Source organism: Hippocampus zosterae, chromosome 9 (genome assembly GCF_025434085.1).
Source record: "Hippocampus zosterae strain Florida chromosome 9, ASM2543408v3, whole genome shotgun sequence".
Classification (NCBI taxonomy): domain Eukaryota; kingdom Metazoa; phylum Chordata; class Actinopteri; order Syngnathiformes; family Syngnathidae; genus Hippocampus; species Hippocampus zosterae.
Genome location: NC_067459.1, coordinates 16,437,070 through 16,451,052, shown reverse-complemented (window position 1 = coordinate 16,451,052; position 13,983 = coordinate 16,437,070). Strand labels below are relative to the sequence as shown.

Genomic DNA, 13,983 nt, shown 5'->3' with positions numbered 1-13,983 from the left:
GTTTGTATTTGTTTAATTGTAATCACTGCAAGGTTCTCATGAGGGCACAAGCAAATTTCGCCGAAACAACTAGTAGTAAAATGAATGAATGTACAAAAGTCGATGAAAACACATTGTGAAATGAGCTGAAATATAACACAAACGCTAGTTCGTTGGCCTCGTTTTAACCATAAGCTTTTGCGTCTTTTGGGGGCTCTCCATCATCCGTTGAGTCACACAAGTTCTCGCGAGATCCTTTCTCATTAGACCGCTGCTTTCGAGGAAATCTCGCGAGACATCAAAACGAGCTAGGTAAGTAGTGACTACCCTAACTGGCACCCATCGACGATTACTAAAATCCGACAAAGTAAGTCCCAGCTGTTGATTATTTGACCTCGTGTCGCTTAGAAGATGTGGAGAGTTTATTCTCCGTCACTCTTGGCCGGAATGTCGGTGTAATGGCCTTGTGACAGCAGGATGCCCGCGGAGCGGAGGAGGTGGATGAGATGAGAGCGGATGAATGGAGGGGTGGGGTGGAAAGAAACACTTGCTAGCACCAACACATCTCATCGATTCGCTATTAAAACGGCAGTCAACTTGATTTATCGTCGTGTAATACAGCGCATAATTTGGACGTGTTCTTGTGGAGATGGCGAAATAAGCGGCGACTTGCTCGGTCCAGCGCAGGTACAAGAGGTAGCAACGTCACGGGTTAATTTGCGACAAGTTAGCAGGAATGTTAACGATGGTAGCATCCGCGGCTAACGTGGGTCACCCTGACCGCATTCCTATCATGTGACCCCCTGGTTTAATCAGGCGCTGGTGGCAACCACCTGGTGTGTGTCTGTGTGTGTGTGTGTCCGTCGTGTGTCCGTGCGTGCGTGCGTGCGTGTGTGTGTGTGTTTGAGATTAAACAATTATGTTAATCTAAAACAACACAACATTACATCTTGGAGTAAATATGCCCCTTCAGGACCATGGACAGGGCTGTCAATGATCAACTTCTAATTTATTTCTATGCATATCGTTTTATTTTTCCCTGTAAGTTTAGTATTTAGTGTGCTACCTATTTTAACATGCAAATTATTACCTTGTTTGCTATGAACTTTACTTCACTGCATTATTCTTTCATGTGCCATTAGGCGATATGGAAAAAAAATCTTCTATTGTGATATAGGCCAGTTCAAATCACGATAACGATATACCAAAATTCTGTATACTTAACGAAATATATATAACACACACTATGACTGCCTACCTTTACTCATTTTATTTTTAAGAGACATTAAATAGGCCTGTATCAAATGAGAAATGCATCCAGTTGTGCCGCGATGAAAAAAATTATCCAATGTAAACAGAAGCAAAGTATCCTGCATATTCTTTTCACAAATATCATTAAAAATAAGAGGCATGAAAATGTGAAAGGTGACATGATCGTCGTGATATTTATTGTCATATCGCCCAGTTCTAAACACTCGAGGCAGCCAACGTACCATTAGTAGTACACATTCTACACTTTTAGAATCACTGCTCTAACTTGTTCATTGCAGGGTTATACATTAACAGTGGCCTGGGGCCACTATGTGACTGTGTTGGACCACCTGAAGTTCTCTAACACTGGCTCGACTGTGTCAGTACAAATTTCAAAAATACCTACAAAGTATGATGAAATCAACACATACTTACTCTTCGAATATTTATTTTCAGTTGTGTTGTTCGCACCGGTTTTAATCTATGGTTTTGAGGAACAACCTCAGTCCAAAGAAGCTGTTTTAGTTTGTATTGTGGCTCAAATGGGCCTTTTATAATGTGAGATTTTCAAGGCAGCCCTGAGAATATAGGACACTCAGCGTTGGTTTATGAGGGCATTCATTCAGGCTAATGTTTGAGGGAGGATAAAATAGAAAGAAGCTTCTGAACAGATTGCTCTGCAGCCTGGAGCTATGGCGCTGACATGTCCTCTCTTCCACTCACTATGACCATCACTGTGGGCGATGAGTGGTGGAGCTTGCCTGTGTGTGGTTGCATATGTGGAATGTTTTGAAAGATGAGTGTTTCTTTGTTTAAACACTGTCGATTACACAATTTACCGATGTTCAATACAAGAGATGTATCAACAATCATTCCTTTGAAAACATAAGTATCGTAAATCTTCAGTGGCACTGCCACAGGGGTAATAACGTTATTCCTTTAACAAGACAGAGGAACCTCCAAAGTGGAACAGTCCAGAAGTCATACCGTTTTGGAGCTCAACCAAAATGCATGTTCAGGATGAGCTCTACAAGGTTGTGTTGCTTTTTTTGACTTTTTGATCCCACCGCAGAAATGGAGCTTGCCGTAATTTATTAAGGATTTGTGCTGCTCAGTACAATATGCGCAATCATATTATTTAAATATCAAATACATATTAATTGATTTTTACCGAACGGATGCTAATTCTACAAAGCTCAAAATACCCCCCCCCCCCTTTGAGGAGGAATTTTGCAAAAAAGGCCTCACAGTGCCTAAGGGCTCAGGAAACGGGTGAGCCACGATGGTCGTTACCTGAGCCCTGAGGCACTGGGATATCATTTTCACTTGACAGCTAGATCCAACTGGCCGGTATCCATGGCAGCGCCACCAAGTCCTACCAATCCAACATAAAAAATAAAGTATATATATTTTGTGTTTTGCAATACACCCTTACATATTATTTCAAATGTACCTTAGCCTAGAAAGCAAAGTGTGGAGAGTCACTGTCACCAAAATGCACAGTGGCAGTGAATAGGGTTTTTGATCCTGACCAACAGCCTCTCTTTATCTTGGTACGCTCTCCTTATTCTTGCCTGATTCTCCTTCATGGGCTACTGCTTTTCCTCGACACTCGCACCATGTTATTGTGTTAAAAAAGTACATTACAATATATTATATGTGAACTTGTGAAGCCTTAAAAGTTGGGTTGCAGGTTTCCAATTGTAGAGTGCTGCTAAATACGCAGTGCTTAATCGTTTGGTGTGCGGCCAAGAGTCACCAGACTTATATTTGCCATTGACAGCACGGTGAATTTTTTTTTTTTTTTTTAACTATTAGACCCAGGAACTTTGGCAAAAAGTGAAAGCATCACAGACTGGGTGAAATTCTGGAGGTTTCGCTGTATTTTGCCTACCTCACTCTCCTCTCAATTCCCATTTGTATGTCTCTTTCGTCTGTGTAGGTGTACCTAATGCTGTGGTAAATGAATATACATTTTGTTCTCCCATTTAGCCCTTTGTAGCGGATCCCTTTCTGGAGACGTTGCATAATCTAGAGTCGTTTGGAAGCCTCTCTGAATCATGGGGAACATATTTGGGAATTTGTTGAAGAGCCTCATCGGGAAGAAAGAAATGAGGATCCTGATGGTGGGTCTCGACGCTGCAGGAAAAACTACAATCCTCTACAAGCTCAAACTGGGGGAAATAGTCACCACAATCCCAACCATTGGTATGCGCAGGCTGTCCAATATTAAACGCGGCCCACCGTGTGCGCAGTATTTGTTGTATGACCTCATGTGGCACACTTTGTTCTCAGGCTTTAATGTGGAGACGGTGGAGTACAAGAACATCAGCTTCACCGTGTGGGATGTGGGTGGGCAGGACAAGATTCGCCCCCTTTGGAGACACTACTTTCAAAACACACAGGGTGAGCTGAACAGATGCGGTAAGGATGATCCCAAAAGTTGAATCTATTCATGTTTTTCTCTTTTATCAACCCCCAGGTTTAATCTTCGTGGTGGACAGCAATGACAGAGAGCGTGTTAATGAGGCGCGAGAGGAGCTTATGAGGATGCTGGCTGAGGATGAGCTGAGAGATGCAGTGCTCCTGGTGTTTGCCAATAAGCAGGCAGGAAACACTCACATACACCAGCACAAATGAAATGATTTGTGGAAATGTAATCATACAGTAGTTTATAAAACATGTATTATTAAAATGCATTTATATAAATAAAGCACTAGTGAATGCGTAGAACTCTGTAGTACCAATAAACAACCTTGGGCACTATAATAACCTCTAAACAAATGATAAACAGCATGTCATTGATTTATGACAACTAATCCATGTTGAATGCTGACCTCTGTCAGTTTGTAAAAAAGGTACATTGGGATAGTGTACCGAAAAATGTGTCTAGTAAGTGTATTAAGATATTTCATCCTTCTATTTTATGTTGCTCTTATCAGTCTTTCAGTCAAATCTTGGAACCAAGTTTGAATACAGTTTAAGCTAACTGAGATGAGATACCTCATGCCTCTCGTGGAATTTCCAAATTCAAAAGTCCAGAAAGTGGTCCTCAATTGTCTATTAAAATTTAAGAGTGCTTATTGGATACAATAATCCACTTTTTTTTTTCACAAAATCTTCTCTTTTTCAGGACTTGCCGAACGCCATGAATGCCGCCGAGATCACAGACAAGTTGGGTTTACACTCCCTGCGCCACCGTAATTGGTACATCCAAGCGACCTGCGCAACCAGCGGCGACGGCCTCTACGAGGGCCTCGATTGGCTGGCCAATCAGCTCAAGAACAAGAAGTAGAAGGCGGTAAACGTATGCGAGCCACAACCGTCCAATTTTATTGTTTTTTTTCGTTTCATTGGGGACAGCGGGCCTGGGGTGGATGAATTTGAAGGAGATTTTAGGCTTAAGTTTTCAATCTGGCGTTGTCAGTTTGAACCATGCGCACACACACAAAACGTAAACAATCGTTCTGGCCTGTGCTTTTTGTGTTTCCATCTCCTTGTCTTTTGGTGCAGTGTACTGACTGTCAGGTTATTGGGTCATGTGACTCCACCGCTGCGGAGAGTTTGACTGGTGTTTGTTTTGCTCAGTCATCTTGTTTCACCTCTCCCCGTGAGCCATGTCGGACAATGACAAACCAATATGGGAAGCTGTGTGAGCATTTTATTTGAATTCCATCTTAAGGTCCGTGTATTAGTACGCACTTTGTCCACACTCTTGTATGCTGACTGGTTTTAATTTAGTTTTATTCAAAAGGAAAAAAGTTATTTCCAATAATATTGATGTTAATTTAATTTTTATTTTGCTGAAATTTCCCTTTGGGTGATCAAAGAAGGATATTTTACAAGAAGGACTTTGGTATACTAGCAGCATAAATACATATTTCCAGTAACTGGACAACTGGGCGATAACCACACTGTTAAAGAAATCCAGCTTGTATTTTTGGGGACTCAAAGAGTAATTGGAACAACTTTAAAATATAAATTAACCTTGATGATTAAAATTAAATCTTTAAGTTAGGGGACAGTAAAAGGGACAATTAGTTGTGTAAACTTTTATATCTTTGTTGAAAATGCGCGGGAGGCAATTGTCACATTAGCAAAGCTTCAAATATTTTGTTTGCAAGTTCAAATGTTATCAAAGTTTGTTGCCTTGACATTTTAAGCTCACAAAACATACAATTCGTCTAATAGTGTACAGGTACCAACTAATGCAGTTTTACCTGACTAGTGACATGTAGTTATCCTACTTGTATGCCAAAAGTGGCCAACAAGTATGCAGAAATATAAAAAAGTGGAAAAAACGTGACGAGTAAGACAAAGTTACTGAGTAAGACAAAGTTAAGACTGAATTTTCTGACTTGTGAGGACAGAGAGCGTACTAGTACATCGAATATCGAAGGATATATCATAAATACTCAAAACTGCTTTCCACCTGCTGATTCATCATCTCCCCATTCTGATTTGTGTGTATTCCATCTGGTACAAGATGAATACATTGTCGTCGCACAAGGCGGGAATGCTGAAAAACTCTCCTTGTATCAAAACATGTCGTTGTTCTTGTCGTCGTTCTGATTGGTGGGAAAGGTTCCGTCATTGCAACCTCATAACTTTGTTTACTGAATGTGAATATTAGGTGTAGCTGTAGAAAAGGCAGTTAAGTACAGTATATTTATTTTACACAAAGTCATTTATTTAGCTGATGTGTCAGGACAGGAAAGAAAGAAGGGTAAAGCGGATGAAAATGTGGGCACGAGCAAACGACCGATACCAGCAGGCTTTTGTCTCGTAATCTGAAAAAGATTTTGTCTGTGCCGTACATGACAACTAACTACTGTTATGTGTATCTGTGCATCTATTCCATGTTCAAGTTTGATCATTTGGGTTTCGTGGCCTTATATGTAGTGGCGGCTAAAATTGAGTTGATCTTTTTGCTTCTGAATATTTATCAGGAATAATGTATTGATTATGATTTTTTCTCTTACGCTGTCAAAAACAGGTTTGTGCACTGTAGTTTGAGATGGTTAGGCGAAGGTTTGTCTTGCTGTAGCTTCTGTTTTGCCTGTATACTTGATCCATATTTAGTGGTAGGTCTTATTTGTTAGGGTGATGGGGTGGCGGGTGTATTTAAAAAAACAACAACAAAAAAAACATTAACATGTGACCACATCAGTAAAATGAATGCAAAAAATGAAGAACCCTGGTATTCATTCTGTACCGTTCTAGTTACACACATAGACGACGACCATGTTTCAGTGCTGAATGCATGGAGACCAGACATCTACAGTATGTGATGATCACTTCCTGCTGTATCGCAAATAAACCCATTTTCTGTAGGACCAGTCTCATCAGTTTGGACTCATGTTACTTGTGCAATTGACATGTACACTTTTGGGACAAATGAGAGCCAATAGAATCCTGTACTGGCTTCACAATTATATTAATGGTCACCTTTGACTATTTGTACACGATGATTTAGGATGTTAAGAAATTCAAATACAGATTAAACCTTGCTCATGACTAATGTAAAGGTTTTATGATCGCAATTTGAACTTGGAGCAGAGTGATTCAACTGAATTGTTGATGGTTGATTCGTGTTATCCCCATGCATCATTCTTAGCAGAGTAGCAACGTGTAGTTTATGTTTTGGCAATCACGCTTTGGAAAACTACAAGCAAGTATATCCCTCTGTGACTCTCTGTACTGTACACCATTTCGTTACTGTGACAGACTCCTGCCCATAGGGGGCAGTCTAACAAAACACCAATAACTGAGCTATAAACGTACATACTGTGTACTGTATAATTCTTTTCCATGTTCTTATTATTACTAGAGCGATTTGAATTTAGTTTCAAATACTGAAACAATAAATACAATCATTTAAAAAAATGTAAGTCTTATGATGGATCAATTTCTCATCCAAAAAAGAGATAAGATACATACTAGCTGTCTAATGAAAAGCATACAATTATATGTAAGAATTTGGACTGTAACGTTTTTAAATGATTGAAGAATGATTCAAATTCAAGAGCCGTTAAACCGCCTCTCACATTATTAGGGTCTCCAAAATTTGAAAGAGATCTTAAGTTGAAGATGAAAGACAATAGACGATCACATAAAGCATCATGATAATAGAGTCAAACAGGCCAGCCGTTTCTCAAAACGTATGCTTGTTTTTTTTAAAAATCTGAAACACCATGACATTGTTTTTTGTACAGACCAAACAAACCGTGACAAATTACATTAAAATCAGTACGAACGTTGACATAGTCAGTACCGTTATTGCACGTAACTGATTTTTTTCATTCAATTTTAAATGTAATATTTTTCTTCATTTTTTTTATCGTTTTTTTTTTCATGCGTCAATAAATTGAGTTAAAAATATGGGGAGAGTTGACTCATTTCGCAAGTAATTCAATGTTTGGGGGATCAGTAGGTCAATAAAAAAAAGGAAAAAAGTCCTTGTGTGTGTGTGCTTTGCTTTCGTTGTTGTGTTTGCCTGAACAGACTCTTCTTTCTCTGATTAAAAAGACAAATGGGGTAGGCGGAGGGGAAAGCATTTTAGCATAACTTCCTTGTGGAGGTGAAATATTAACCATTAGTCTGGAGCACTTCTACTTTTGGACTGAACGGGTGGGCATACGGAAACATATTTTGGCCCCCTAACAGATTTCGGTCCCCTGTTTCATTTTGTGTTAAAGATGAGAAAAGATAAAGAAATATTGTTTGAGTGAGAGCGAGCTGTTATGAAGCAAGAAGAACAACAAGAGACTGGATCTTCAGGCAGAGCGGGTTTCCACAAAGCAGTTTGGCTGGCTCGCCCTCTCTCACGGCAGCACCTCGTTTGCAGCACCTTTCGAGATGGCAAAACAACAAGCATGACATGAAGGTTACGGAGTTCAGGAAGAAATTGTTTTTGTACTACAGTAGTACGCTTTTGTCCTCACAATTCAGCGGACTACCAGTATGACCGGGGACACCATAAACCAAATACAGTATGTCTTTAAAGTGATATATCACTCACTACATGCATTGTGCATGTTGAAAAATTACAATTCACGGATGGCACAAAACTGTTGAACAAGAAACTAACATTAAGTATAACACCCCCCCCCCCCCCCCCACCACCACCACCACCAAAATAAACACACTCAAAAATGTAATATTATTGAGGTACTATGCTAAATGGGCTGTCACTTATATAGCACTTTTCTACCTCGGGTACTCAAATCGCTTTACACTGTTACTTCATTCACCTCATGATGACACAGGATCAGGAGAACTGGTGGTTCAGTATCTTCCTCAAGGACACTTGACATGATTCCCACCGTCAACCACTCTACCACGGAGCCATGCTGCCCCGCTTTTCCTGCGTGTCATACCAAATCTGCAAAAAAATATTAGGCCGGCTCACGTTAAAAAAAGGGGCAGTATTAGACCCAGTCTAAGCCCAACTGTGACATGTCTGCCATCTAGCATTGATTGGTGATATTACACCACAAACCTACACTCAATTCTTGCATATTCACAGTTCGGTACCTGTGGCTTTGTATATTTTCAGACCTTTCAACACTTTGGATTGCTTCAAGCCACAATTATCATTGAAAGCAGTGACGTGTTATTATGCTGAAATTTGTCCTCTCAGAGTGCTATGTATGCCAACACGAGCCAGTGCCTTAGACTGTCGAAGTGCAAGGAGGTGAAGTCACAGAGCACTCCCAAGTAATCTTGAGGCCATCTGTGTGAAGGAGTGGAAGGTTCAAAGTCCAACCAAAGCACCTTAAATAAAGATTATGAGCTGGTTGCTAGTTGTGAGTTATTATGTATACACACACTCGGTGATTGTGATTTTTCACTTTTGCCTTTCAGTGTTGTGTGATAAAGGCTCGCTAACCCGATGTGACGGAGCCGATCAAACAACAAACTCGACAATACAGCATTCTGTGACGCCGCATGACAGGAATTTCCCCGTGTATTAAGTTTTAAACCACTGTTAAATGAAATAGAAGCACACCGTCGACTTGCTGCGGTTTGCACGGCGTGTGGCGCCTCTCAAGATGACCGGTACCGTGACACTTCTGTGTGTGTGTCATTGTTAGTCATCTATGACAAAGCCAGAATAGAAAACCAAACCCTTTTTAATTGCAACTTTTATGATAATTGTAATGACCTTTGTCTTTTTGGGGGACTACAACACACGTCACACATCATCTGCTCCAAACAAACAGACTGACTGTTGAATTCATTCATTCATTTTCCCAACCACTTGATCCTCATTAGGGTTGCAGGGGGTGCTGGAGGGTCCGAGCTGTCTTCAGGCAGTAGGTGGGGGACACCCTGAACCGGTTGCCAGCCAATCGCAGGGCACACAGAAACGAAAACTATTGGCGCCCACACTCACACCTCCGGACAATTTTGAGCCTGTCATGCATGTTTTTGGAATGTGGGAGGAAACCGCCGGACCCGGAGAAAACCCACGCAGGCATGGGGAAAACATGCAAACTCCTCACAGGAAGGCCAGAATTGGAATTGAAACCAGCGCCTCTGCATTGTGAAGTCGACATGCTAACCACTTGACTACCAGGCCGCCAACTGTTGAATTGTGATATGAAATTGTGACAATAGCCCGTTCAAAAATGACCAGTAGCTTGTGTTGTTGCTGGTTGAGTGTTTTGTAAAACGTGTCTCACATGTCATTGACCACATTCAAAATGAGAAAATTTGGTAACTTCAAATGTAGGCAGGTCATTTTAGTTTAGTATTAGTTTTAGTAAATGCAAGATTAAAAGTAATGGCCTGCCAGTTGTGTTTCAAATTTCCATTTATAGGATATGGTTTTGACAAGTGGGAGGTAACAATAATACTAATATACAAATGAATCAAATCAGTACAAATACTGTAGTTACCACATCCACCTCACAGTGCAGAGATGCTGGGTTTGATTCTGGCTCCGGCGTTCCTGTGTATAGTTTGCATGTTCTCCCCGTGCCTGCTTGGCTTTTCTCCGGGTACTCCGGTGTCTTCCCACATTCCAAAAACATGCCTCGCAGGTCAATGGAACACTCTACATTATCCCAAGGGGTGAGTGCGGATGGTCGTTCCTCTCTGTGTGCCCTGCGATTGGCTGGCAACCGGTTCAGGGTGTCCCCCGACTACTGCCCGGAGACGGCTGGGATGGGCTCCAGCACCCCCCGCTACCCTTGTGAGGATAAAGCAGATCAGAAAATGGATGGATGGATGTTTTGAACCAACAATTTCTGATGCACAACATTCAAATGTTCCACTCCTGTTCAATTCATTCGTGTCCTCCAAGGTGTTTACAAGGTTTCCAGTTTTGCAAGCTGTTGTGTGCCTACGTGTGTGTGTGTGCTTTGTTCACACTGGTCCCTCCCATTCAAATCAGAGCAAGGGAGTAAAAAGGCACTCCAGTCTGTGATTGGCCTCCAGCGAAGCTCCAATCACTGCTGCACTCATTTCCACTTCACACTATGAGCTGGAGACAGCACGATTCGGGCTGGATCTAGTAGTTGTGACGGGATCTACTATCATCGTGACGGGATCTACTTCTGTTGATACGCTAAATGAACTTTTGGGGCCTTTTTGTTTCATGGGATGGTAATGCTGCTTCGGAACGCCGAGACGTTTTGAATGAGGATGACCACGCTTGTGAGGAAGGGCCAACAGGTGCGGCGTGTCCTGCTGCTCTTGCTGCAGCCCTGCTTAGTTCTGCAACTCTGCAGTGCCCAGACACAAGGAGGTAAGGTCGAACACACACACACACACACACACACACACATGCACGCACACACACACACGCACACACACACACACACACACACACACACACACACACACACACACACACACACACACACACACACACACAAGCACACAAGTAGTCAGCAGATAACCAAGTTTAGGTTTTTGTCGTATATTAGCTTTGTGATGTGATGTACTTTGTCTGGGCGGGGGGGCAGTTGGGGGGCGGAGGGGCGGACACCTGTCCTGCCACACAATCACAACCTGCTCTGCAAATTTCAAAACCTGTTTGCAATGAGTCACCTGCACCTCTCCCACAACTCTGTGGGGCGACGCTTATCTCACCTGTCACTCTTTCAAGATTCTGAAACACGCATAGAGTTGCTCAACTCATTTCAACACACTCCGAAAATGCACAGCGGTTCTCCATGTTTTGTTTTAGTTTCAACACCTTGGGAATGAAAACAATTTGCATTCATTTCATACATTTGTGGAACAATTTGAGTAATAGGCCAGGTAACAGATTACTAGCTAGCTCGCTAGCTAGATAAGATATCCTTTATTTGTCCCACACTGGGGAAATTTACAGCCTCCAGCAGCAAGAATGTGGGTAGAAAGAAGAAAGAAGAAAAAACAAATAAACACCGTTCAATTAAGTGCAATATAAATACAAAATGGATAAATTGCAGTGCTATTTACAATTGTTTTTCACAATAATCGCTAGCTAGATAGATCGAACAGAAGATATAAAAGAAACATGACTTTCCTTTTATATTGCTATTTTTTCTGTTGACATTCATTTTTCATTTTAATATAAAAAAATAAATGAATCAACATTTCTAGAATGTGTGATATAATAAATTATATGAATATTTTTTGCGATTAGACTTTAGTAGACTAGACTAGACTTCAAGTTTATTGCTATTGAACAAGATAAAGAACCGAATGCCATCATTTCTGTGTTTAGCGACAACTTTAAAATATCTATTTGTTTCTCACTTGACACTTTCGAACTTACTGTCACTTGCTCTACAAAGAAATCACAACATACTCAGATGGCACAGGTGATACATTGTATCACACCAAATCAGCCCCGCGATACGTCAACACCACTGAGAGTGTTGTTGTGATTTGAATCCAAGAGAGACTCTGTGAACTTTGACCCCACCTACTTGTGACTGTCATCTGCTGCTTCAGACAACAGTGCCGGGACTGAGAAAAACAATGTGGTCAAAACAACATTCATCATCTCATCATCAGAATGTGGTAGCTGATGTTCAAATGTCAAGGAACAACAACAATGCCTCTCGCGTGTGACCTCCCCTTCGTGTTTAGAAAAAAACAATGACCTCAGAGGAACTCACATCATTTAAATACATCTGAAGGTTAATGTCGTTGAGGCCACAGTTCTCTTGGTCTGTTGTTGAACTGGAATTTACTGTGCAGTAAACAGGCCTGCTGTGAAAGACTTTTTTTTTTTTTTTAATTATCACTGTTTTGAACCTGGTGGCCCGCTGTTTGAGTGCTTAGCACATTGACCTCACAGTGCAGAGGTACCGGGTTCGATTCCAGCTCCGGCCTTCCTGTGTGGAGTTTGCAAGTTCTCCCCCTGCCTCTGTGTTTTTTCTCCGGGTACTCTGGTTTCCTCCCATATTCCAAAAACATGCATGACAGGCTGATTGAACACTCCAAATTGTCCCCAGGTGTGAGTGTGAGCGCGGATGGTTGTTCGTCTCTGTGTGCCCTGTGATTAGTTGGCAACCGGTTCAGGGTGTCCCCCGCCTACTGCCCGAAGACGACTGGGCTAGGCTCCAGCACCCCCGCCAACCTTGTGAGGATAAAGCGTGTCAGAAAATGGATGGATGGATGTTTTGAACCTGTGTATGAAGCTGGCAAAAGTATTTACGAGAAGGCAGTTTGTTTTATTTCTCATATCTTGCTTTATGACAGCACAGTGACCTCGTGGTTAGTAGGTTCCGAGGTTCTCGGTTTTCATCTCAACTTTTCCGTGTTAGCTTGTTCGAAGACTCAAAATTGTATAAAGTATGTGCCCGGTGATTGGCTGGTGACCGGTCCAGGGTGGACTCCACCTCACGCCCAAAGTCACCTGGGATAGGGTCCAGCTCACCTGCATTGTGTCATTCGTGTTTGCCTTTGTCAATGAATTTCATACATGAGCTTTCAGTGAATTTTTTTGTTCACTATTAGCGTACAGCGAGACAGAAGAAAGAATTGGTCTAACACTCGTATGGTAATTGTAGTTTACTTTAATCCACTATTTAAACTAGTTCATTAAATAGTGGATGGGGACTTTAATTTAATCAACGGCAGAGAGAACCAAGCGTTTAGTTAAGTAAATGCTCGTGGACGGTGATAGTTAGGCACAAAAATCTCCCATTGACTGGTGCCCAAAAAAGAGCTACATCTGCGTTCCCTTGGGAATGGAAAGAACAACTGCCTCACCTTGGCAGATTGTATTTGTGTCTTGTTTATATTTTTGGTTCTAATGATGTGCTCTTAGTTAGGTGCAGTTAATTGTTTTGTGTTTGAGTTTCCATAAGTCATGAATCCAAGACATGTCTTCCTGAACAACAAAACGGCACACAGTTGAATAATACTTAAGTAGAGCATCATGTTGGTGCCAAGTTGTCTGTGGTCTATTTAAGTTTGCGCGAGTATATCTGGAAACTGGTACTGATGTGCTTTGATTTATTACTTTTTTTTTTCTCGACAGCAGATTTCTCATAAGCCTCATTTCTCTTCATGCGCCACCTGTGCCTTCGTGTGCTACGTACATGACAGAATGGAAGGAAAACTCCAAATCACTAGCAGCAGGTTGCGAGGGCGAGCGTTTACACATATTTGGATTTGTAGTTTTTCGTTCAGTTGACTGGCAAATTACGCTTGTCGTATGTTGCCACGCTGCACAACTCTAGGCAAACAAATCTGCAGTGAGGTGAACTGCCTTCGTGCACAGGTGTCAAATTCAAGGCACGA

The 13,983-nt window shown here is 41.5% G+C and overlaps 3 protein-coding genes across 5 annotated transcripts in view; 2 read left to right on the top strand and 1 right to left on the bottom strand.

The window, feature by feature from the left end:
- Positions 1-13,983, bottom strand: part of fkbp11 (FKBP prolyl isomerase 11) — a 182,013-nt gene that overhangs the window by 4,352 nt on the left and 163,678 nt on the right. The window lies entirely within an intron of this gene.
- arf3b (ADP-ribosylation factor 3b) lies at positions 248-6,575 on the top strand. Of its 2 annotated transcripts, none has more exons than XM_052077048.1 (5): positions 248-346; positions 3,223-3,438; positions 3,526-3,636; positions 3,713-3,837; positions 4,364-6,575. In XM_052077048.1, the coding sequence occupies exons 2-5, from the start codon at positions 3,291-3,293 to the stop codon at positions 4,523-4,525; spliced, it is 546 nt and encodes a 181-aa protein (XP_051933008.1). In that variant the 5' UTR covers positions 248-346; positions 3,223-3,290; the 3' UTR covers positions 4,526-6,575. The 2 variants fall into 2 exon arrangements, with proteins under 2 accessions (XP_051933008.1, XP_051933009.1); XM_052077049.1 differs by having other exon boundaries at positions 271-291.
- erbb3a (erb-b2 receptor tyrosine kinase 3a) overlaps positions 10,360-13,983 on the top strand; it is a 110,133-nt gene continuing 106,509 nt past the window's right edge. Inside the window, exon 1 of one of the 2 annotated variants that reach the window (XM_052077036.1) lies at positions 10,360-10,984. In XM_052077036.1, the coding sequence (XP_051932996.1) occupies positions 10,876-10,984 (109 nt within the window). In that variant the 5' untranslated portion in view covers positions 10,360-10,875. The remainder of the gene's footprint in view (positions 10,985-13,983) is intronic. The other variant, XM_052077035.1, reaches the window with a different exon arrangement.

Bases quoted from the DNA above. Each gene is read 5' to 3' on its own strand.
- arf3b (XM_052077048.1), top strand. From the start codon at position 3,291: ATGGGGAACATATTTGGGAATTTGTTGAAGAGCCTCATCGGGAAGAAA. The intron at 3,439-3,525 runs GTATGCGCAGGC...CTTTGTTCTCAG, and splicing joins CACCACAATCCCAACCATTG to GCTTTAATGTGGAGACGGTG. The intron at 3,838-4,363 runs GCAGGAAACACT...TCTCTTTTTCAG, and splicing joins TGGTGTTTGCCAATAAGCAG to GACTTGCCGAACGCCATGAA.